The 22443-nt window shown below is 48.2% G+C and overlaps 1 protein-coding gene across 2 annotated transcripts in view; it reads right to left on the bottom strand.

Moving 5' to 3' along the window:
• GAS7 (growth arrest specific 7) overlaps window positions 1-19989 on the bottom strand; it is a 90626-nt gene extending 70637 nt beyond the window's left edge. Inside the window, exon 1 of one of the 2 annotated variants that reach the window (XM_061367015.1) lies at window positions 19626-19989. In XM_061367015.1, coding sequence (XP_061222999.1) covers window positions 19626-19808 — 183 coding nt within the window. In that variant the 5' untranslated portion in view covers window positions 19809-19989. The remainder of the gene's footprint in view (window positions 1-19625) is intronic. The other variant, XM_061366942.1, reaches the window with a different exon arrangement.
• Between the last annotated feature and the right edge of the window lie 2454 nt (window positions 19990-22443).

Genomic DNA, 22443 nt, shown 5'->3' with positions numbered 1-22443 from the left:
AGGTGCAACGTGTGGCACTATCGTTGTCCCCCCGCAGAGGACTGAGGTGTCACTAAAGAAAATCCTCCTTCTCCACCAGGCTTGCCGACTCTGGAGGATGCTCAGGCAGGACATGCTGAGTGTGACCACAAGCATCTGTGTCTGGCTGCCTTGACTGCTCCCACAGGAAGGCCTGGACAACCATGGCAGCATTGCCTGCTGGCACCAGAGGATGCTGTATTAATTTACAAACTTCTTCCTATTATAGGAATGGGGGAAAAAGGGCAAATGTGACATACAGGTAATGCAGCACCATCATTTACTTCTGAGGATGAGCTTTGGTGGGCACAGCAGCAGACACTGTACCAGAGCCATGCGCTTCCCCTCTGCAGCTTCTGCTGCCCCAGGAAGGACCAAGCTGTTTCACATTGACCCTGGCAGCATGAAGTATTCTCTGGAGCCACTGTCCTCTCTCTGGAACTCCTGCACAGGGACTCTGCTCCTCCTTCTAGCCTTCCTGATCTGGAAGAGGACACCCATGTCTCCCTCCCACATGCCACCTCCCCTCGACTCTAAAGTGAGAAGTGATCTCAACAGACTGGGCAGTCCTTGCTGAGGTGGATGCTCTTATCTCTGACATACCACCGCTAAGAGCAGAGGGTTCGTTCATGTTTGCTTCCTAACTAGCAGCATACCCTCGAGCATCTGAAAAACTTCTGTTTCTTGTCCTTGCAGCTACTGCTCCCAGCCCTCAGCACACTACAGGGAGCTTGGATCTCATTTCCCCACTTCATGTCTTTTTAATGAAACGCCACCATACAAACATTTTATCTCAAAAGAATATCCAGGTCACCACACTGGTGCAGTGAAATTCGTTTAGTCCTGAGATGGCCCATATACAGTAATGCCATCTCAGCCAGCACACTGCAGACAGTGGGAAGGATGCAGAGAGAAGGGATGACAGGCAGGCCTTAAGAAATGTGCTGGGAGACAGATGTCATGGCGGGGGACTCATCTGTTGGAGGTGATCAGCTACAGACAAGACAGATGCATGCAGCAAAGTGGAAAGGGAAGAAACACAGACATGAAATAGATACTCAGCTTGGAAAACTGCAAGTACAAGAAAATAGCCCCCGAAATAGCCAATGGGATGGAAATCCCTGGAAACAGCCACTGATGGATTCTAATTCACCCCCGGCAGTATCAGAGCTTCCTCAGAAGAACACAGTGAGTGTCACTGGGTCACCTCCTCCTGCCTTTCTTTTCCTGGTCACTCCCCTGCCCCACTAACACTGGTTTAGAGGAAATGAATAATCTGTCCATTTTAAAACAGCCATGCCTCCCTTCTCGACCCTCCATTCTCTTCTGGACTTTACTGGACTTCAAGTTCCTGACTGCATCAGAACAGCCACTTGAACTGTAGTTCTTAGAAAAAGGATTGAATAGATTATTTAACAGCTTTCAAGGACCCTGAGCAGACAACAGGGATGTAATTAAAAGCCTGCACCATTCATCATGGATAGATCTGTTGAACCAATTTGCATGTGACTGAACACTAGCCCCAAGGTGGAAGTGGGGCTGTAGGTGTTAGCAGTGGTACACCCCCCTGGAAAGACAAACATCTTCCTGGGAAGGGAAACAAGAGAGCAGCCTGAGAGACATGGACCTCAGCAGCAGCTTGGTGGCAAGTTTTGAGCCTCCGATGCAAACAAACTGGTTAGTCCAGAAAGGAAGAAAAACCAGAGATCTTGGGAAAACACCCTGGAAGGAAAGAGGAAAAGCTGTATACTACAGAGCATGAATGAATGAGAGGGGAGTACCTCAGACACATCAACAAGCTGATGAAAAGAGAAAAGAGATGGTTTATTTTCCTATCCATCACAGGTGGGATAAAAATGGATTTAAATTGCAGGAAAGAAGGTTCAGGATAGAGGTGATCTTGAAGCCATAGTATATGTTGGACTTCCTTAAGAACAGGCCAGATGATTGTTTATAAGAAATGATGTAGGTATTACTGAGCCTTTCTTGGAGGAGTTAGCCTATGACTACAATATGAGGATACACACATGTACCCTAGGCATTTGTTTTCCACAGAATCATAGATCACAAGATCACACTATGCTGACATTCCCTCATGTGGCTTGGAATAGACACACTTGATACGAGAATGGAAATATTATTTAAAGTATGACATCATGTATTAGAAAGAAAAGAAAATCCAATGTAAGAAAATGCTACTTAGAAAAGGTCAACACTTGGAGCTGAAAGTTAAGAACTGGGGTGGGGACTATGTCATCTTTCTGATGGCATTCACAAACTAATCTTTAATAATATTATCACAGATCATTTTCTTCCACAGGCCCCTGATGCTTGAGTTATGTGATTACTCAGACGCTGCTTAACTCCTACCTCATTTTCCATCCTCTGGGGGGAAATATATTATCAGGGTAATGGACTCAGTTATAAGAGCAACAATTAAGATGACCACAATTGGGAATAGAGCCCTGGAGACCACTGTGACGTGGGTTTTACTTCTCCTTGATCCTGGTATTTAAGAACAAATACGAGTCATTTTACTACCACCAGCTAAACCAGTGGTATCTCATTGCAGACACCCATTTACAAAGGGTTGTGAAAGGCCTGGGTTCAGGTTTGTTCACCAGTCATTTCTCAGCTCAGTCATGTTTGTTCCCCTTACATTCAAACGGTTCTCCATCCATAAGCCAAGTGCAAGAGAACTTTTCCAACCCACTCTGAAAGATGAAGCCCAACAACCTTCTGCACTGATCCAGTAGGGCCTTTAAAAATGCCAGTAAAAGAGTGAATGTGCTTGAGTGAGAGACACAGGGTCATTGTTTCTGAGAAGATCTGCTAAAAATTAGTCAGAGGCTGATAGGATCACAGATCCTGTGCTGTATTATTCACAGGATTCTGCAGATCAATGACCTCGGATTAGTACTAAACATGCTGGGCAGAACAGTCTCTGCAAACCCCTTGGGCGCTGCGGCAGACCCATGCTCAGCACATCTGAGGGTTTCTGTGAGTGGCTGAGCTACAGAGCTGCCCCTGTTCCCCTCCAGCCCAGCACCCAGCAAAGGCAGCATCCTGGAGACATTCAAGGCCAGGCTGGATGTGACTCCTGACAATCTGAAGATGTCCCTGTTCATTGCATGGGGGTTGGAACTAGGTGAGCTTTGAAGGTCCCTTCCAACCCAAAGTATTCTATCTATGATCCTGCAGAATGTGCTCTCCCATCACCCTCCTCTTCTAAGCCTGTGGTACTGCCTCCGGTCTCATATAATTACCTGGACATCATTACCTCAAAGAGGCACAGAGAAATAATTCCTACAATATAAGCCCTCTCTACATGAACCACTGGGAACTTCTGCATGTGAACCACAGGAGTATTTGCAATGGAGGTATTTCCAGGCCTGCGACTGCAAAAACCCTGAACCTAGGCAAAGCAAGGAAGTTCTGTTGAGTCTGCCAATTATATCACTGCTGTAGGTGGGATTCTTAAGTCTACGGGATTTTTAATTCCTATGTTTTGGTGAAAAAAGGCAGAATTCTAATTTTAATACAGACTTGACGTGAAAATAAATGGTCAGAAATTTCCTCATAGCAAGATGCTGCCCTGTGGAGAGCAGAAAGAACAGAGTATTGCAGCACAACTTTTGGTACAGCTAACCCAGGAGTCATGGAAGCACTCCCTTTGAAATACTCCAAACCCCAGGCTCCTAAGCAGTACCCTCTGTCAGGAGTTTGCCCTGCTCAGGGTACCTCACGGTCCCACTTCCCTCCTGAAACTCCCCACAAAGCCAAGGCCAGCCTCCCAGTACATCTGTGGGGCTGCACTCAGCTGCCTCACTGTGTGTGGGGCTCAGGGAGGCACGGGCAGGAGCAGAAAGCATTTAGTGCTTGGAAAATTTGTTTTAATTCAAGCCCGAGAGCCACTTTCTGGCTTGTAAAAAAAACCCAACATATTTTCACCCCCCTGTTCCGCTGCACCAGCCTCAGTTATGGAGGAAGGAATGGGGAGCCTGAGCACAGCTTTGCATTTGCAGGCAGGTCCCACCCTCCTCCTGGACACCAAACACCAGCTTTGGCCTCATGCCTAGGGAAGAAGCAGGACGATGCAGAACAGATGCTGAATTCAACTTACAGATTGATAACAACACCCCCAGGCTCCTGCTCTCTGAGTTAGCAAGAGGAAGAACAGTTTGGCAAGACATTAAAACTACATTTCAGTGTAGCTGCTCGTGGAGGCTGCCATACAGCCTGTTTAGAGAGCAAGTACAGAGCAGAGCTCCTATGCAGAGCAGGTCAGTGCTCCTGCCTCCATTCAGTGCTGCAGACTCCACCTGAGTGAACACAGGTGGCCACAGCTGAGCTGGGGAGAAACACAGGACCCTTCAGCTCCTTCAGCCTGGACATTTGAAAAAGCATCAGGAGAGTCTGACTTCAGAAGCATCTCTTCCTCATTTGGCTGTAAAGGAATCTGAGTGTTTTGTCTCTCTGAAGTAAAGATGAACTTGTTCTTCACTGTCTGCATATTGGATTGAGAAGTTTCTGCTACAGGACTGTCCATACTGGACCATCACAGAAGAAACAATCCTTGAAGCTTTGCCTGTAGAAGAGAAGGCTGTGTGGAGACCTCATAGCAGCCTTCCAGTATCTGAAGGGGGGCTATAGGGATGCTGGGGAGGGACTCTTCATTAGGGACTGTAGTGATAGGACAAGGGGTAATGGGTTAAAACTTAAACAGGGAAGTTTAGATTGGATCTAAGGAAGAATTTCTTTACTGTGAGGGTGGTGAGGCACTGGAATGGGTTGCCCAGGGAGGTTGTGAATGTTCCATCCCTGTCAGTGTTCAAGGCCAGGCTGGACAGAGCCTTGGGTGGCATGGTTTAGTGTGAGGTGTCCTTGTGCATGGCAGGGGGATTGGAACTGGATGATCTTAAGGTCCTTTCCAACCCTAACTGTTCTATAATTCTATGATTCTATGAAGCTTATGAGAAACCTGCTATCCCCCTGGGCATCCCATGCTTTCTCAGTGCCCACAGGCAGGCTTCCCAGGGATAGGAGGATGTTCACTGCACAGCCTGGCAGTTAACACTCTCCCTGCGGAATGGAGAAGTGTGTGCTTGACTCCACACAAAGTTAAGAGGAAACTGAAGCCACTTCCTGCACTCAAGTTGCTTGGCTGCTGCAGGGGGTTGGTGGTTAATAGCCTTCTCTCCCTGCAGCTTTGAGCTGGTGGACATCACACACATAGAACCCTCCTGCACAGCCCCATGCCAGGCACTGCAGCTGCCAGGAGTCCTTCTCAGTCACACCAGCCCTCAGACTTGGCCTTACCACTGGTCAGCTTTGGGCAGTCCTGCTAAGCATAAACCAACATTCAGTCCCCTTTGGAGAAATCAGCATCTCTTGCATCTGCTGTACAAAAGGGCCGTATGTCTGTCAGACAGTGAAGATAACCTGCTGGAGCACCACATCTACACCTTAGTGATGAGGTGGAGGTTGGGCTCTGATCCCATCTGTAATGCCTTGTGCTCTGTGTGCTCAAAATACTTCACCCCTCACAACCCCAATCCCAGACAGGCAAGGGATGTGTTCAGCATCCCTGGAGACCAAACTACTGCAACCATAGGGTAGAATACCAGGGGAGGCAGAGATGCCTCACAGCAGGACTTAGCTCACATCCCCACCTCGAGCAGGCTCTTATGCTTAGTGGCCCTGGAAGCTCACCCAACAGAGAAGCCAAGCCAAGAAAACAGCGAGTCCTCTGCTGCAGAGAGCTGGACCAGGTGGTGGAGGGAGGCTCAACAGGGTCATCAAGGGAAGGCTGCTGGATGCAGATGGGCTTACAGAAGCAGAGGAGTGAAGGGGAAGCCAGCCTGGTCAGCTATCCACTGTCACCATAGGTCTTCACCTGTCATAGCCTAAACATCCTTCACATTGCTCTAAATATCGCTGTGCCCGTTGCTGAACTGAAACAGCAAAAGCTCACAGGCAACCTGAGATCAGCAGGACCTGTGTGCCTGTGACATGTGTATATGTGCCACCTTCCTGTGCAGCCTCCACAGACAAGTGTCTGTCTCCTCAACCTTCACCCATGTTTCAGAGGGTGTCAGTAGTGCAGTGCTCCTCCTGCCACAGCATCTCTGTGTTGTCCATCCCAAGTGCCTGTAATCAATTGGATTAAGGGAGGAAAGCTGTCCTGATAACAGAAGGAATTTCCCTTGTGAATCCTGCATAGCTGCAGGGTCTCACCGTGTGAATTAAAACAAAACCTGCTTTATGTGAGTGAAATCTGGGAGATTACCCTGGCTTTGGCCTGACTCTAGGAGTCATCCTGCACACTTCAATGTACTGAATCTGTGTCTAATTAGTCATACGCTACTACACCATGGCAACACACTTCATGTTATTGTTCTTCAGAAGAATATTGTTTAAAAATATAGAGAGCTCTAACTTTGCTGGAACTCGTGGTTGTTGTTCCTCAGACCGTGCTCCTGAGAGAGGGAATCTCTGGAGCTGAAAGCCGTTCTCTCAGCATGCTCTGAGCAAAAATAATGAATGTGACATTTCATGATCTCCTCTGAAAGACAAAAGTCTTTAGACAGGAAACAGGGCTGAAATCAAAATTAGTGTTACAGGAACAGCTTTCAGATCTGGCTTGCTCTTTTCTGGGGTGATATGTTTAACTCCTTCCACTGGAGAAATTGCCTTCCTCCTCCTGGAGCTCAAGCCAAGCAGACAGAGGAGAAAAGGAGCCAACCCTGAAGAATTTATAGATGTTTGTATTTTATATATTTATAAATTTCTCACCTTGAGGGTAAAACATGGAAGCTGTCAAGGAAGACGTCATCATAAATAAAGGAAAAAGCTTACAACAGAGGAAACAGTTGTGTCCTATGTTGCAATAATAGATGACACAATTCTGCCCCTTGGAAATATTCTGTTAAGGCAACTGAGACAGTTACACATTACATGACAGAGAGACACATTTGCTGCTCCCGGCAGAGCAGAACAAGACATCTCAGGTGTACAGGCTATTGAAGGCCAAACTGTAATCTTGCTAAAATAAAAGTACTTTAAGGCATTTAGGTGCATTGCATTTCAAGCCATAAGAATCATAGAATCACTGAATGGTTTGGGTTGGAGGGGACCTTAATATCATCCAGTTCCAACCCCTGCCACAGGCAGGGACCCCTTCCACTGGAGCAGCTTGCTCCAAGCCCCTGTGTCCAACCTGGCCTTGAACACTGCCAGGGATGGGGCAGCCACAGCTTCCCTGGGCACCCTGTGCCAGCGCCTCAGCACCCTCACAGGGAAGAGCTTCTTCAGGTGAAAAGCCCCTCTTGTCCAGACAAGTGAGCTCAGGAGCAGTCTTGCTCCCTCAAGGCAGCAGGAGGGGGAAGGAAGCAGAGGGCTCAGCACGTGTGGCTCTAACAGCATTGCGTACGTTAGGGACACACACGCACAGAGCACTAATCAGTGCTAACAGGCATTCCGCTTGCATATTTCTGATCCTAGAGTCACAAAAGAGCCATTTCCAGAGATCCACATCTTGTCCAGCTAAAAGCCATTCCATTCAGTGCAGCCAGCTTCATTCTGTGTTACAAAAATCACTGTCTTTTCAGCTGTAAGTGCAGAGCCCAAGAGCTGCTGCTCTGCACAAGACACAGTGCATGGCACTCTGACCAGCCCTGCTCATCAGCACCAGCACCTCCTGCATCCTGCCAAAACACTGAAAGCCGTAAGAACAAGCCTATGTACCACCAATTCAGAAGACAGGATAAGACCCATTGGATGCAAGACCATGAACCTAATGCAAAGACCACTGAGGCCAAATGAGAGAAAACTGGTGAAGCAGAAAAACCCTTCCAACCAAGGCTGTGGCAGCACACAGCTGCTGCCCAGGCCAGCCTGGCTCTTCATGCAACCCATCTCCATGCAACCCACCTGCAGGCAAACCAGCACCCTGCTGGCCCAGGAGTGCCAAGATGTTGGCAGCTTCCCATGTGGCATCCATGCAAACACTTCCTTCCCCTTTCACGCACTTCTTGGGGCTGGTGGTCTTTATCTGTGGGCTTCCTGTCCATGGAACTCCTGTCCTGCTCCAGCAGAGTCCCATCTCTGAGATGTGGCTGGTTCCACCTCAAAACTGACAAGATGCCAGAGTGGGGATCATTAATGAGAGATACGCTGGAAGGTACACTGTTGTGCTTGGTGTACACTGTTGTGCTTGGTGTACACTGTTGTGCTTGGTGCACACTGGACGGTGGAGAGCAACCACCACAGTGAATATCCTGGGAATAGTGATTCGCACCAGCTCTCCTCCTCAGCACATCAGCACAGACAGCAAGATGCACATCATAAGAATTTGCCATGGTTCCATCCCTGAACTGAAATTAGAGCCCATGATCATACCTCTGGCCAGCACTGAAAAAAAAAAAAAAAAAAGCTTTCTTCCTCACCAAAGATCCATATTCAGATGTGGTAAATTGTGTTGGCCAAGAGCAGAGGAGGAAGCAGGAGTGGTGACTCCAGCAAATCCCAAGGCAATGCAGCTGAGATAGGAACTGGGTACAGGGGCTTACTGACGCAGATTCCTTTAAAAATTATTTTCCAAAAGGACCCATAGCTAATTTAAACATTATTTCTTTTTGGAAATACCTGAAGTTCCATTCTTAATTTCCTAACAGACTGAGGCTCAGTTACAGTCTTCATTTGGTGCCAGTCATCACTGTGATAATCAGCAGTTCACAGCGCCATGAGACAAGTCAGGCTCTCCTCTAAATCTTGCTATTGAAAGTGATTACTTGGCCTTGGGTAATGAATTAGTCCTATTATACAGCAGCTGGCACAGGAGAAGCAAATCTGCTGCTCAGGCAGCTCATTCCATGGGCAGGGCTGGAACTGCTCAGCTGTGTGCTGCACACAAAGCCCTCAGCAGGATTTTCAAGCTGAATTCTGCAGACAGTACACACAATTATGTGGGACTGCAAAACACGCTACATCCACGAAGTGTTTCTGGTTATTCGTTTCTGAGTTAAGCCTTTGCCCACCCCTTGGCAATATAACTCCTGTGCAATTTCTGCATGGCACTTTGCCGAATCGTATCAAATTCAAACTATGTTAATTCCTCATTCTCTGACACCCCTGGCAAACTCTGTCACTCCAAATCTCCATTTTTCTCCTCCATACTATCCTCCATAGTAATTATTCCTTCTCCTCTGCAACCAAACCCTTGCCAGCTCTTGATGCTGCCTTTTGTACGGCCAAGCCTCACTTTTGCAGCAACTGAAACTACTCGTCATGCACCAGCTTGTCATTGTAGGTTTGGCTTTGTGGCTTTGCAGCACATGGCTCGAGGAGGAGCACGTGGGCACACAGCAACTGCTGGGGTTTGTCTTGGAAACATGAATAAAGTGCTAAAGAAGTGAATTAGAAAGGATCAGGAAAACAAAGCAGATCCATCCTGCCAATTTATAAGAACATTCTGAAAGTTCTTATAGATTCCCAGAGGGGAAAAAAAAGCAGAATGACAGGATACACTCATAGCAGTGTTACAGCCACTGTGGCATAAACCTGTGTTAGGTGCTCTTGGGAGTGCTGGTATTGTCTGTTAGACCAACTCGCACAAGCGTGCTTGTGAAAACATCAACTCCTTTCTGTGAAGACTTTAAAAAGAAGCAGACAAAGAGTGTGATAGCTACTGTGTAAAATGAAACATTGCTAAGCCAGAGAGCAAAGAGGAGAAACAGTCTTGCTCAAGGCAAAAGTCAACCACAAAGGCTTGTTGTCGCTGCTCACACCTCAAGCAATGCAAGAATATGAGCGTGAGAAGTGTGTTGTAAATATATGCAAGTCATACATGAATTTTTATGCAAGCAATTTATGAATCTTAAGCCTGAAGAGCTTCAGTAAGTCCTCATTGAATAGATAATATCACAGCAAACAACCTGCACCGATGATAAATGCAATACATTACATACAGAGGTAATAACTGGAATCCTGCAGGTTTTTTTCATAGAATCATAGACTGGTTGGGGTCGGAAAGGACCTTAAGATCATCCAGTTTTAACCCCCTTGCCATGGGCAGGGATGCCTCACACCAGACCATGTCACCCAAGGCTCTGTCCAACCTGGCCTGGAACACTGGATGGGGCATTTACCACTTCTTTGGGCACCCTGTGCCAGCGCCTCACCACCCTCACAGTAGAGAACTTCTTCCTTATATCTAACCTGAACTTCCCCTGTTTCAGTTTAAACCCCTTGTCCTATCACTACAGTGCCTGATGAAGAGTCCCTCCCTGGCATCCTTGTAGCCGCCTTCAGGTACTGGAAGCTGCTCTGAGGTCTCCATGCAGCTTCTCCAGGTCTTCACAAGACTTTTTATTTATCTTTACTGAGTTTTTTCCCATCCATGGAATACCAGATGACAGGGCAGAAGAGAGAGGTGTAGAACTGATTAACGTGGGCACATGAAGTGATAGCACACCAAACGGTCAATGCTGAAATCCTTTCCTTCCTAGCATATACTCTAGAACTGCAGTAGCAGAGGTGCAGAGGGCTATCACAATCTGCCATAGAGCTGGGGAAGCCCTGGGAGATCTGTGCAGTAAATAAACTTGCTGCTCAGGCCAACACTGGAAGACAACAGTGCTTTTGATGCCAGCATCACAGTGGGAGTGTCTGTGGCTCAAGAACAGTCTGGACAGTCTACTCTTACTAACTAAACATGGAAGAAGTGCATCCATGGCATCACCCTTCTGGACTTTGCCAGCCAAAAAGCAAACCACATCTGTACTAGGCTAATACATTGTGGTCCAGGAAAGTGGTCTGTGTGAAAGGTGGGGAGCTGTGTGAAAGGTGGCTGCACCCGAAGTCACTTTTCCAGATGGTGACCTGTCACTAGTGGAGACTCCCAGGGATTGATATTGGGCCCAACACTGTTCAATGTCTTCACAAATGATCTGAAAGATGGGACCAAGTTTGCCCATGATACCAGACTGAGTGTGGAAGTGGATATTTTGGAAGGGAGAGCCACCCTGCAGGAAGACAGGGTAGGCTGTAAGAGTGGGCTAACAAGAACCATATGAAGTTCAACAGGGACAAGTGTAAGGTCTTGCACCTGGGTAAACCCAATACAAGAGTGCAACACAGGCTGGTGAGCAGCTCCCTGGAAAGGGGACTGGGGGTCCTGGTGGACAAACTCAACAGGAGCGAAGAATGTGCTGCTGCAGCAAAGAAAGCCAACAGGGTGCTGGGGAACATCAACAAGGGCATCACCAGCAGAGATAGACATCATTGTCCATTTTACTCAACTCTTTTCAGGCCACACCTGGAATACTGTGTTCAGTTTTGGTCCCTGATGTACAAAAAAGATGTGGATGGGCTGGAGAGGGTCCAGAGAAGGAACACAAAGATAGTCCAAGGACTGGGAAGCCATGTGAGGAAAGGCTGAGAGAGCTGGGTTTGTTCAGTCCTGAAAAAAGGCGGCTCAGGGGAGACCTTATCACTCTGTTCCAGTATTTAAAGGGTGTCTACTAGGAGGATGGAGACCCCATTTTTACAAGGACTTACATGGAAAAGACAAGGGTTAATGGGTACAGGTTAATCCTGGTGAAATTCTGGTTGGACGCATGAAAATTTCTACAGTGAGAGCAATCAGCTATGGGAATAATCTCCCCAGGGAAGTGGTGGATTCCCCAACGTTAGATGCTTTTAAGATCCAGCTGGACAGGGTGCTGGGACTTCTAATCTAAAATGTCCTTTTGCCATGAAAGGTTGGGGCACATGATCCTTGAGGTCCCTTCCAACTTGGTTCACTATGATTCAAAGTACCAAAGCAGGCAAAGTATTGCAGCAAGTCTGTAGCCCATGGAGCATCTCCTGCTCTCACCCTCAACCAAAAGAAGTGCACTTCTGCTGGTATGGCAGGTATGTGAGGGGTTCTTGCTGGCCCAGCCGTCACCCATACCTGACCCCATGCTGCATGGTGCAAATCTGGAGAACCTATAACCCAGTATTCCTGACACATACCAGCCCTTAGCATGAGGGCCTCTTAATAGGTAATGTTTTACACAGTGGCATGACATGAAGAATTCCAATTACACTAAAGGATACTTATATTTTTCAAGACAAACACTTGTTGAAGTACTCTGGTCTTGAAAAACAGTGGCTGAACAAACTGTTGCTCTTGATTCGATGCTGTTCTGCACTTTTAAGCGGATCATACCAATAAAAAGGGGTGCGACATGTAATTAAATACAGCCAGCGACACTTCACACTGACGTAAACTGATGACAGTGTCCGAGCACAGAGTGGGGACCATCAAGTCCATTATTCTTTCTTCAGATATCCCCAGGTCCTCCTTCCCTGCCTGCAAATGTGGAACCATGCATGGTTACTGGAAATGTGCACAGCAGGCAGCAGCCACCGCTACACAGCCCAAAGCTTTTGGGATGCTTCCAGCAAATCTGTCATGTGTGCGCAGTGAGGCACATCCCGTAAGTGCCGAATTCTGGAGAAAAAAAATGCAAAGAATAAGTGCTCCTGGGAAGTGTCAGAAATCAAAGACAGAAATATCGGTGCCTTATGTCAAATATTCCAAGACACAAGTTAGCTCAGCAGGCTGGCTCCTATGCTCTTCCCATGCTGCCAACAGCATGAACACATGCAACAGAGGAAATAGCACACTTGCTGCCCTGCGCTGTAGCATGGCCAGTGAAAACAACTTCAGCAGTCCCACATATTTCCAAAGAGATACGAACAGCAATGCTGCAGCACCACATACTTGCTCCTGTTATTGTTGGGCTTCTCCAAAAGAAGAATGCAATCTTTGGGATTGCACTTCATGTCAGTTGTCAGTAAAACAGTGAAAACAAGTCCTGAGTATATAACACAGAACCAGAGTTTATTACTGATAATAATGTGCTCCATGGGACATAAGCAACTGTGCAAGATAAGGAATCATGGAGTATAAAACCAAGGTTTAATCTGCTTATTTAAATGACCATTTAATTCTACCTGGTCATTTATTATCATACTGGAAGACGTGAAATATGTAGTGAAAACCAAACCCCACCAAAGCTACCAGAATCTTCTGGTCTTGGTTTCAGAACTAAATTATCTCAACAAAAGAGTGTGAGATAACAAACTCCAAGGATGTAGAAGAACCTACTAAGAAAGCAAAGCACTGTTGCTGCATGCAGGAGGTACCAATGTGTAAAGACCCCAGGCTGCAGGTACTCACAGCGAGATACTTTCTATACACAGCCTTCTTCTTGGTACAGTCATCAGGAAAAGCTCTTGTTGCAATAGGTACCAACATCTCTCTTCCAAGTGTATGGCCCACATTATAGGGCTCGAATGACAGCAGAGAGCAGCTCCAGGAGCTGCTTATCCAGCTCTCACCATGGCAGCACACAGCACAGCAATCACTGGCTACAGTACTGCTCATTTCTGACAAAATATTTTGGAGCTTTTCTTGGGCAAGATACACTCCATCACTAATGAAGAAAGAGAAATATAAAGCTTTTTCCTTTCTTTTGTAAAAAATAGGTTTTCATCACAATCTTGTTTCACATAATGTTCGGAATTGAATTTTGTTGTTAAATGGAATTCTCCTTGCTTGTCAGATGGCAGGTTCTAGTTTCTCCTTTAGCACTCTGTCTCCTTGGATCCTAATAGCTTACAACAAGATACAGTTTGGCACAGAAATCCTTTACACAATCTCTGCTATTAAAAAACAAATTACAGGCATCATAATTTCTATAAATTCCTTTCATACTTTTTTCTCTATGATTACCTAGGCACAAAGAATCCTTAAGATCATCCAGTTCCAACCCCTGCCACAGGCAGGGACACCTTCCACTAGAGCAGGCTGCTTCAAGCCCCGTCCAACCTGGCCTTGAACACGCCCAGGGATGGGGTAGCCATAGCTTCTCTGGGCAGCCTATGCCAGTGTCTCACCATCCTCACAGGGAAGAGCTTCTGCCTCAGATTCAACCTAAATCTCCACTGTTTAAGTTTGAAACCATTACCCCTTTCCCTATCACTACAGTCCCTGATGAATGAAGCAGTTCACTCCATGCCTCTTGCAACTGAATGTGCCGCAGTGTCCAGCCTCAGCCATTGGCACATTGCAATGTCCATGTGGCAGATGTCATAGGTTGGGTTCAGTGAGATGAGTTACCTCCTCCCCATCAAATATTACACAGCAGTGTAAGTGATGTATAATACTGCCTGATGCCTGCAAGAATTGCAAGGCAATTCTTTACCTTCAAAGTGCTTCCTGGTCTGGTAAATCAAGCTGTGGAAAGCACAGACCCGCTCAATCCAGCTTGCTCAGTCAGATTCCAGAGCCACCTCCATCCATGCTGGAAGCACACACTGTGCTTCAAACAGAGACTTACATCTGTGGGATGACTGAAGCTATAAAAAGTGCTGACAATTTTCAGCAAATCTGCATGTGTTGCTACTGCTGCTGCTTATATAAGTGATTTTGAGCTAACCACAAATACAAACCGCTATGCTCAAAATAGATTTTCAAACAAACTGCTTGCAAACGTGACTGAGCGACACATCTCCCCACCCCTCTGAAAACCACTTGTCTAGGAAAGGCAGACGCAACAGCCAGTGTTTCCCCAGAGGGTCCTGTGCAAAGCAGTGCTTGGAGTACCTAGCCCAGAGGTCTAACACCACCTTGCCTTCCTGACACCTATGCTGTCCCACACCAATAAAGTGTGCAACAAACTGGGACACTCCTGAGACTTGTCACAGGTTTCTTTCAGGTCTGGAGCTCTGTAGTTCTTTCTACATCTTGGTACCATCATCCCAAGCACACATGATGCAGATGGGGTGAGAAGGCAACTCAGCCTTCAAGTGTTAAGAAATCCCTTGCCATAGCACCCACGACATTCCATTTGCTCTATACCTGTGTTCACCATTGCAATGCTGGCTTGAAGGACACCTCATCATCCTTGTCTGCACAGATTCCTCTTTGCACTAGGCTAGGAAGGGCAATTGCTTAACCTGGGACTACAACAGTCTGGTACAGAATGTCCCTGTATGGCTCCACTCAAATAGTCAAAAGGTCAAGCAAAATACAAAAGCATGAAGGAGGAAATGGTCAGAAGATACAGCTGCTAGTCCCCAACTTTCAGGTCTCATGGCTGGCATAGCCATAAATCATCAAAAGAGGGGTGAAGGCTGAAATTCATTGTGGTCTTCTCAATGGGATATGGATCACAAGCAACAACATCTCTCTTTTCCTAAGCCCCTGAGTTTGCAGAAGGGTGTTGCTTGCTCATAGACCAAGCTCAGTCAAGACAAAACCATACAACTTTGGTGTCAATGGATTCTCATGTTCAAGAAATACTGGTATGGGTTTGTTTCTCCTTTAACCTACTACCTCCAAGAGCACAGGAGTATAAGAAACAGTACTTGGCTTCCCAGCACAAGGAAGACAAGGACGTACTAGAGACAGTCCAGCAATGGGCCACAACGATAATTAAGAGATTGGAGCATCTGTCATACAAGGAAGGGCTGAAAGAACTGGGACTGTTTAGCATCAAGAAAGAAGGCTTGAGAGGGGTGTTATCAATGTGTATGAAAAACGGGGGGACGACGACGACAACAACACACAGTAAAAGAAGCAGAGACAGACTGTTCTTAGTGACAGCCAGTGAAAGGATGAGATGTGATGGGCACAAATTAAAATACAGGAAATTCCTTTAAACAAAACAGAAAACTGTGAGTGTAGTCAAACACTGGAACAGATTGCCCAGAAAGGCTGCGGAGTATCCATCATTGCATGTATTCAAAACCTGACCACACATGGCCAGGGAAGCTGGACTAGCTGATCTCCAGAGGTCCCTTCCAACTCAAGCTTTTCTGTGAATTAGGCAACAACAGCCTCCCCTACTGCTGCCCACCAGCCTGACCCTGGGGATCTCATCTGGAACCCCACCACAGAGCTAATACCCTCCCTTGCTCACTTTGCTCTCTGCTTCTGATAGCCTGTCTTTTGGTTTATGCTATCCCTTTTGCTCTATGACAACTGTATCCTCTCCAAAGCTCAAGAAACATGCTTGTTTCTAGCTTACCCCTACCACACAGTCTTCCAGTCCTACTCCAGCTCTCACTGCTTCTATCACTGTCATTAGCAGTAAACTCCAACCTGTTGTCTTCTAACCCACCACTGTGGGCTTGCAGCAACCACAGGAGCAGGAACCGAAGGATGCCAAACATGTTTACCTCTTTACCTCCCTACACCTCTCTTGTCCCACATGTACTACAGTTTTGATCTTTCCTTGATCTTCTGTGATGAATGAACTGAAACCACATTTTTCCTAGCAAAAGACCTCAGGAGGCAAAAGCAGCAATCCCTCAGGAGTGCTCATTCTAGCACTGGAGTTCATTTCCAAAAGTCACCTTGTGGTTTTCTCAGAGCTGTCCAACTCCACATTTGCCATTAAAACCTGCTCTGGGTAATCACCAACCATGGCTACCACTCAGTGTGAGTGCAGATGAGGAAGAAGAGCCTGCCCTATCCATAGCTCCTGGATGAACCAGCTAGAGCCGTGTGGCAGCATGCGGTGATAGGTTGCTGGCAGCTCCACAGCCCGCCTGCCTGTGAAGAGACAGACACAGGTGCTGTTGGTGGAGCACAGTTCCTCCCAAAGCAGAGACAGCATCAAGAACAGTCATTTCTCCTTCTTCTTCCAGCAGGAATCAGCACGGTGCTGACTGGCTGCTAAACTAACTGCACAAGGGTGGGAGAGCTCCTCTCTCAGCTGAGGCCCTTCATACCTTCTTCCCTTTCCTTTCAGCTCAGGACCGAAGCTCATTGCAGACTTAAGAGCAGCACTACAGGAGATTTCAGTGTTGGTGAATGTGAGGTCACATGAATGAGAGATTCCAGCCTGCCTATCTATGAACGGTGGCAGGCTTAAGTCACAAAGGATTCAGAAGGAGGTCATCTCCTTTTGGTAGTACACAGGCACCTGACAGACTTTGTTGTGAGAAACAAGGGTGTGTGCCATGCAGGGCAAATGCTGCCAGGCCTGGCACGCCTTGGACAGTGTCATGAGCCACATTCAGTCACTGCTGTGGCAGAAAATGCAGCCAACTGCATTGTCCATTGGGACAATGAAGTACAGGGCTCCAGAGAGAACAGCACAGGCACCTGCCAGAGAAGACTGGGCACGGGAAAGGGAGGGCAGGAATAACATCTCCCTCTTTCAACAGCAGCATGTAGTTAACTTCAGCTTGGAATGTAACACTGAACCTCGCCAAAATCTGCAGGGCCAGGGCCACCCAAAGGCAATGTAAGAGCTAGCTGGTACAGAAAGGAGAATCATGTTCATGGCTCCATCCCCACTATCATCACCTCCCTGGTGCCAGTTCCAGTGTCTGTGTTGTTGGACTTGGATCAGAGAACAGAGAAGACAGTATTTCTAGCATGCTGTCTTTCAGTTAGATCAGGTACCTGAGCAAGTAGCTGCATACCTGCACACAAGGGAAAAGCCACCTGCACAGAGCCAGGAGACACACACATATCTTACTTCCTCTTCTCACATATCTATTCTGTGTTCCTGTGTTCCCATAGATTTGGTTAAATTGGTTAATTAGCCCTTATTTGACATACTTATTAACTGGCTCATAGTCCTCATTAGGCATGACCTCTGGAGAGAATGAAATCATGCCAGAGTGAACACCACTAGGTGCTTGTTGTCTTTCGTGCCTTCTTTCCAAAGGTTTGCTCAAGAGAAAAGGAAGCTGGTCTGTCTGGACAACTGGTCTGCAGAGACGTTTTCAATGGTGCATGAGCCAAGGGTCAGAAGGGCACATAGGGGGGCTTCAGGCACCAATCTGAGCACAGTGCAACTCCTATAGGAAGAGTTTCCAAGAAGGAGATGATAAGAGAGCAAAATTACAGTGCACGCAGAAATCTCCCACTGCCTTTGCCAAGCAGAGTTTGTCCCATCTCATGATACATTTTGCCTCAAACAGTTCCTAAATTCCTGGCTAGGTGTGTAAATATTTAGCAATGTGTGAAACCACAAACATCCACATATCTCAGGAAATGATCTTGTAGGTGGCAAACCTGACAAACAAAAGGGCTCCCACATTCTTAAACTATCCAAAAAATCCCAAGTGGTACAGAAAAGTCCCTGGCCCCACGCTTGTAGCACCGGGCGGGGAAATTCTGCTTCTACTTTCCCGTCTTTCCAGGTAAGTATGAGAAACACAACCTCAGTGGAAACATCACAGCTTTGTAAACTCATTTGGACTAGAGAAACCAAAAGGCAATGCCAGCTCTATAGGCCAAATGTCCTTTTGCACAGAACCCTTCACCCACAGGACATGGCTCTGGGGGGGGGAGGGGGAGGACCTGGTTCTGCTCAGGGCTATGTTTCCTGCCACTCTGCATTCCCCAGAGGCTGTGCGTGGAAAACCTGGAGTGGGTAGTGCTTGCCTTGCATGTAAGCACAGCAGGTTGCCTGATTCCCCTTAGAATCCTGCAGGACAAACACAGGCTGATGCATGAAACTCTGTGCTGCTAACCACTTCAGCCCAGTCACTACAGGGAGACTGGGAGACGGTTCCCATATGCACATCCCAGGTTAAGTTCTAAATGTCACCAGGCCATGGTCAGTGAGGGAAGGACTGATGGGCACATGGCAGGTTCTTGCTTTGGTACACGAGATGTTTCATATCCCACTTTCAGAAATGCAGAGGTTGTGAAGGCACTCCTCATGGACATCTATTTTATACTTGCATTGTGTCTTGTCTGCATAGGATAGATAGCAAGCAAGTTCAAGCAGTCCTGAGGTGGGAATACAAATGCTGCCATAGCTGTCATGGCCATGAAAAGACCTGAAACAAACAGCTCCTCAGCATCCTGACAGAAGGTCAGGCACAAGGCAGGGTCTGGGCAGTGATTTTGCTTTTGAGTCTGGACATCTGATTGTGCCTCTGCTGGCGCTCTCTGGGGTCATGCCACACATAGTGCAGCAAGGTACCTCCAACCAGCTGGGGAACTACCTGAGTTACTTCTTCCACAGTATGAAGCCAAAAGATGTTCAGTGAAAGGAAATGAGAGGGAGAGGGAAGAGAGGGGAGAGAAAAAGGAGGAACTTGCCCAGCATCTGGCCCACGTGTACGGCTGACCCCTCAACCACTGATTTCTGCTGCTGTTGTTCAGAGGAGCCCGCAGCTCGCTGTGCAGCCCGAACCCTGACACTGAGACTGAGGGAACCAAAGGCTCCTGCTGCCGGAGCGGGGCCAGGCTGGCTGCTCCTTCCCCGACTGCCGCATGCCCGTACCAACACCCAGCACACTCCAGCGCTGGGGTGGCCGGGGCAGGCAGAGCGATGCCGAGGTGTGCCCGAACAGCACCCCCGGCTTGCAGCCGAGCGTTCCCCACAGCGCTGCCGGCACCCACCGGCACCAGCGCCACCCGCTGCCGGCCTGCCCCGGGTCTGTGTCCGGCCGGTGGAGCAAGGGGCGCTCCGGGACGGGTGCTGCTCCCGCCACGACCCGGACCGACCCCGCGCGGGGGGCCCCCCCCCCGCATCGCCGTTCCCTCCGCCCGATAGGAGCTTCCCCGGCCCCGCTCCTACCTCCAGGAGCTGCACGTAGCTGGCCGGGAACCAGCCGCGCAGCCCGTCCTCCTTCTGCCCTTCCCACCAGCCGCCGTCCGGCACCTGCAGCACCGTGATCAGCTCCCCCGCCGCGAAGCGCAGGCCCTGCCGGTGCCGTTCCCCGGAGAACGGGTACAGCGTCTGGCAGCGCGACCCCGACATCCTGCCAGGGTACGCGGCCACCCCAGCTCCGGCTCCGGCCCCGGCCTCGGCCGCCGCGCAGGGCTGCGGGAGGGACCGCGATGGCCGCGCCCCTCGCCCGCCCCGCTCCGCTCCGGGGGCGCGGCGGGAGCCGAGCGCGGGCGGCGGGAGCGAGATCGGGAGCGGAGCGGGGCAGCCCCGGCGCCGGGCGCCCACGGGCACCGCCGGGGCGGGGCGGGGAGGGGCGAGGAGAGGGGAGGAAGGGCGGGGGAGAGGAGGAGGAGGATGAGAAGAGGCCACCGGGTGCGTAGCTCCGCGTGTGACACTTGTGTCGGCGGGACAGCGGGAGGCTGTGTGTGACCATGAGGGGAGACACGTGTGCGTGAGTGCACGAGAAGCACCGTGTGCGTGTGAGACACCGGGGAGAGGGGTACAGAGGGTGAGAGACACCCAGTGTGGGAGACAGGCACTGAGTGACCATGCTACCCACCAGTGTTTTTGTGAGGTACCCGCGTGTGTGAGAGGCGATGTGACACAGAGACACCCACGTGTGTCTGTGAAAGGCACCACGTGAGATGCTGTGTGTGACCCCCGTGTGGGTGTGCAACACCCCTGTGTGTGCGAGACAGGGTGTGACTCGCCGTGTGTGCCTGTTAACAGCTGCCTGTGTGATTCTGTGTGTCTGAGACAATGTGTGTACCCTCAGAGCTGCCTGTATTTGTGCGAGTGTGAGACATCTCTGCATGTCTGAGACACTGTGTGGCATCTGTGACACAGACCCAAGCATGTGAAATCCGTCTTGCCTGAAAGACGCCATGTGACATGCCCAAGCATGTCTGAAACTTAAATGCGTGTGATATAGTCTCAAGTGCACATATGTCTGCAACACTCAGCTGAGTGCACAACTTGCTCCACGTGTGCATGTCTGACTGCAGCATGTGTGTGAATTGCATGTGTGTGAGACATCTCTGTATATGTGACACCCTGGTCTGTGTGTATGTGAGAGATGCACCTTGTGTGTGGGGGACACGTTATATGTGTGACACTCCTGCATATGTGTATGCGAGACACCTCCGTGCACCTGTTTTGTGTATGAACACCCACTGTATTGGCACAACCTGTTCTGGGTGTGCAGGCCTGACTCGCTCTGCAGCACAGGTGTGACTCTGTGTGTGTAAGATACATCTGCCTTTGTGCACACAGCTGTGTGTGCACACTTGAGCCACTCTATGTATGTAATACATACCATACATGCCTGCCTGTGTATGTATGAGAATGGTGTGGATGTGTGTGTGTGTGAAGCCCAAATATATAGATGTATTTGGACTTGCTGCGAGGTGGGCTGTCTGACAAACTGTGTGTGCTTGTGTGTGCATGGGGGTGTGACAGGATGTGCACACACACACAGTGCTTGAGAGCTCCTGGTACGCACGGCGGTACTTGACAGGCAGGGCACATATACCTGTGGAATTCTGTGCTACATACACCTAGTCTGTCGCTTAAGGGATACATATGTGTCAGCTTGAGCCAGTCCAAGTTTTGCACAATTTGTGGTGTTTTGCTGTGAGCTTCACAGACCCCTTCTGACCACTAAAGCCCATATGGCCTGTTCTAAGATCCCTATTCCTTTTCTATCTTTTTTTTTTTTTTTTCATGGAGGAAGGGTGTCCCATTTCTCCTTTTGATTCGTGATTGCTTTGCAATCAGTAGTGAGGAGCAAGTTCAGAACAACCACCTTTGGTGGCCATAATGTAGCACCGTGTGTGTGACTCCTGGCCTGGGGCTGCACAGGACACTATTAGGGTTTTTTTTAATATCTCTTTTCATGGAGTTTTACAAATTTGCAATGCCTTTTTCTTTAAAGTCAGCAATCAGGTAGCTTGAATGGAGCCTTTCTCCTGAACATTTCAGGAGGTGACTTTCAATGTAGCTGTCCTTCGTTTAGACAGGCCAAGCAGGGATCTGAGCTGAGCCCTTCTGGGATTTTGTCAGGATTCTTTCAACAACCCTTAGACTACTTTCCTCAGTTCTATTTCTGGCTCTCTGAATTTGTGGAAAATTGCTTAAAATCATCCCCTTTTGCTAAGCATTTAAGCTGATAACTATTGAACTATGATCCATTATGTGTTATTATCACACCAGCTGTGCCTTGCTTGGCAAACAGCAACAGACCTGGTATCATGGCACGCGTCCAGGTACATCTATCAGCAGTATTGTCTAACAATGCTCTTTATAAATGGCAAGAGCTTAAATGGAACAAAAAACCCCATATTTTTCTTCAGCATATACAAATCCAGCTTCCCCTGTGATGGAACACAGCTCCACATAGTTTAGAGCTTTCATGGACAACAATGAATTTTAGTCATCTTTTCTTATGGTTAATGATGCCAGAATACATTTTTTTTTTCTTAGCTTTGTTCTCTGGTGTTTTTTTCCTCTGCCATTTTTATACTTCCAACTTGTTCTGCTTTCTCTTTATCTCCCTTTCTGATATTTTTGTAAGTTTCTGTCCATCTTTGTGTTAACTTTCTTGATGACAAAGCCTCTAGCAGGTTTTTAGTCTAAGGGTTGTACACTTCCTGAAGCAATTACAAGCTTCAGCTTCTCAGTAGGCAAGCCCAAAGGTAAGCACTAGGTTCATTCTTATTCCGCAGCT

Source organism: Neopsephotus bourkii, unplaced genomic scaffold (assembly GCF_033783945.1).
Source record: "Neopsephotus bourkii isolate Nb327-2 ecotype Australia unplaced genomic scaffold, CSIRO-AGI_Nbou_v1 NB_5, whole genome shotgun sequence".
Classification (NCBI taxonomy): domain Eukaryota; kingdom Metazoa; phylum Chordata; class Aves; order Psittaciformes; family Psittacidae; genus Neopsephotus; species Neopsephotus bourkii.
This window is presented reverse-complemented; position numbering and strand designations above follow the sequence as displayed.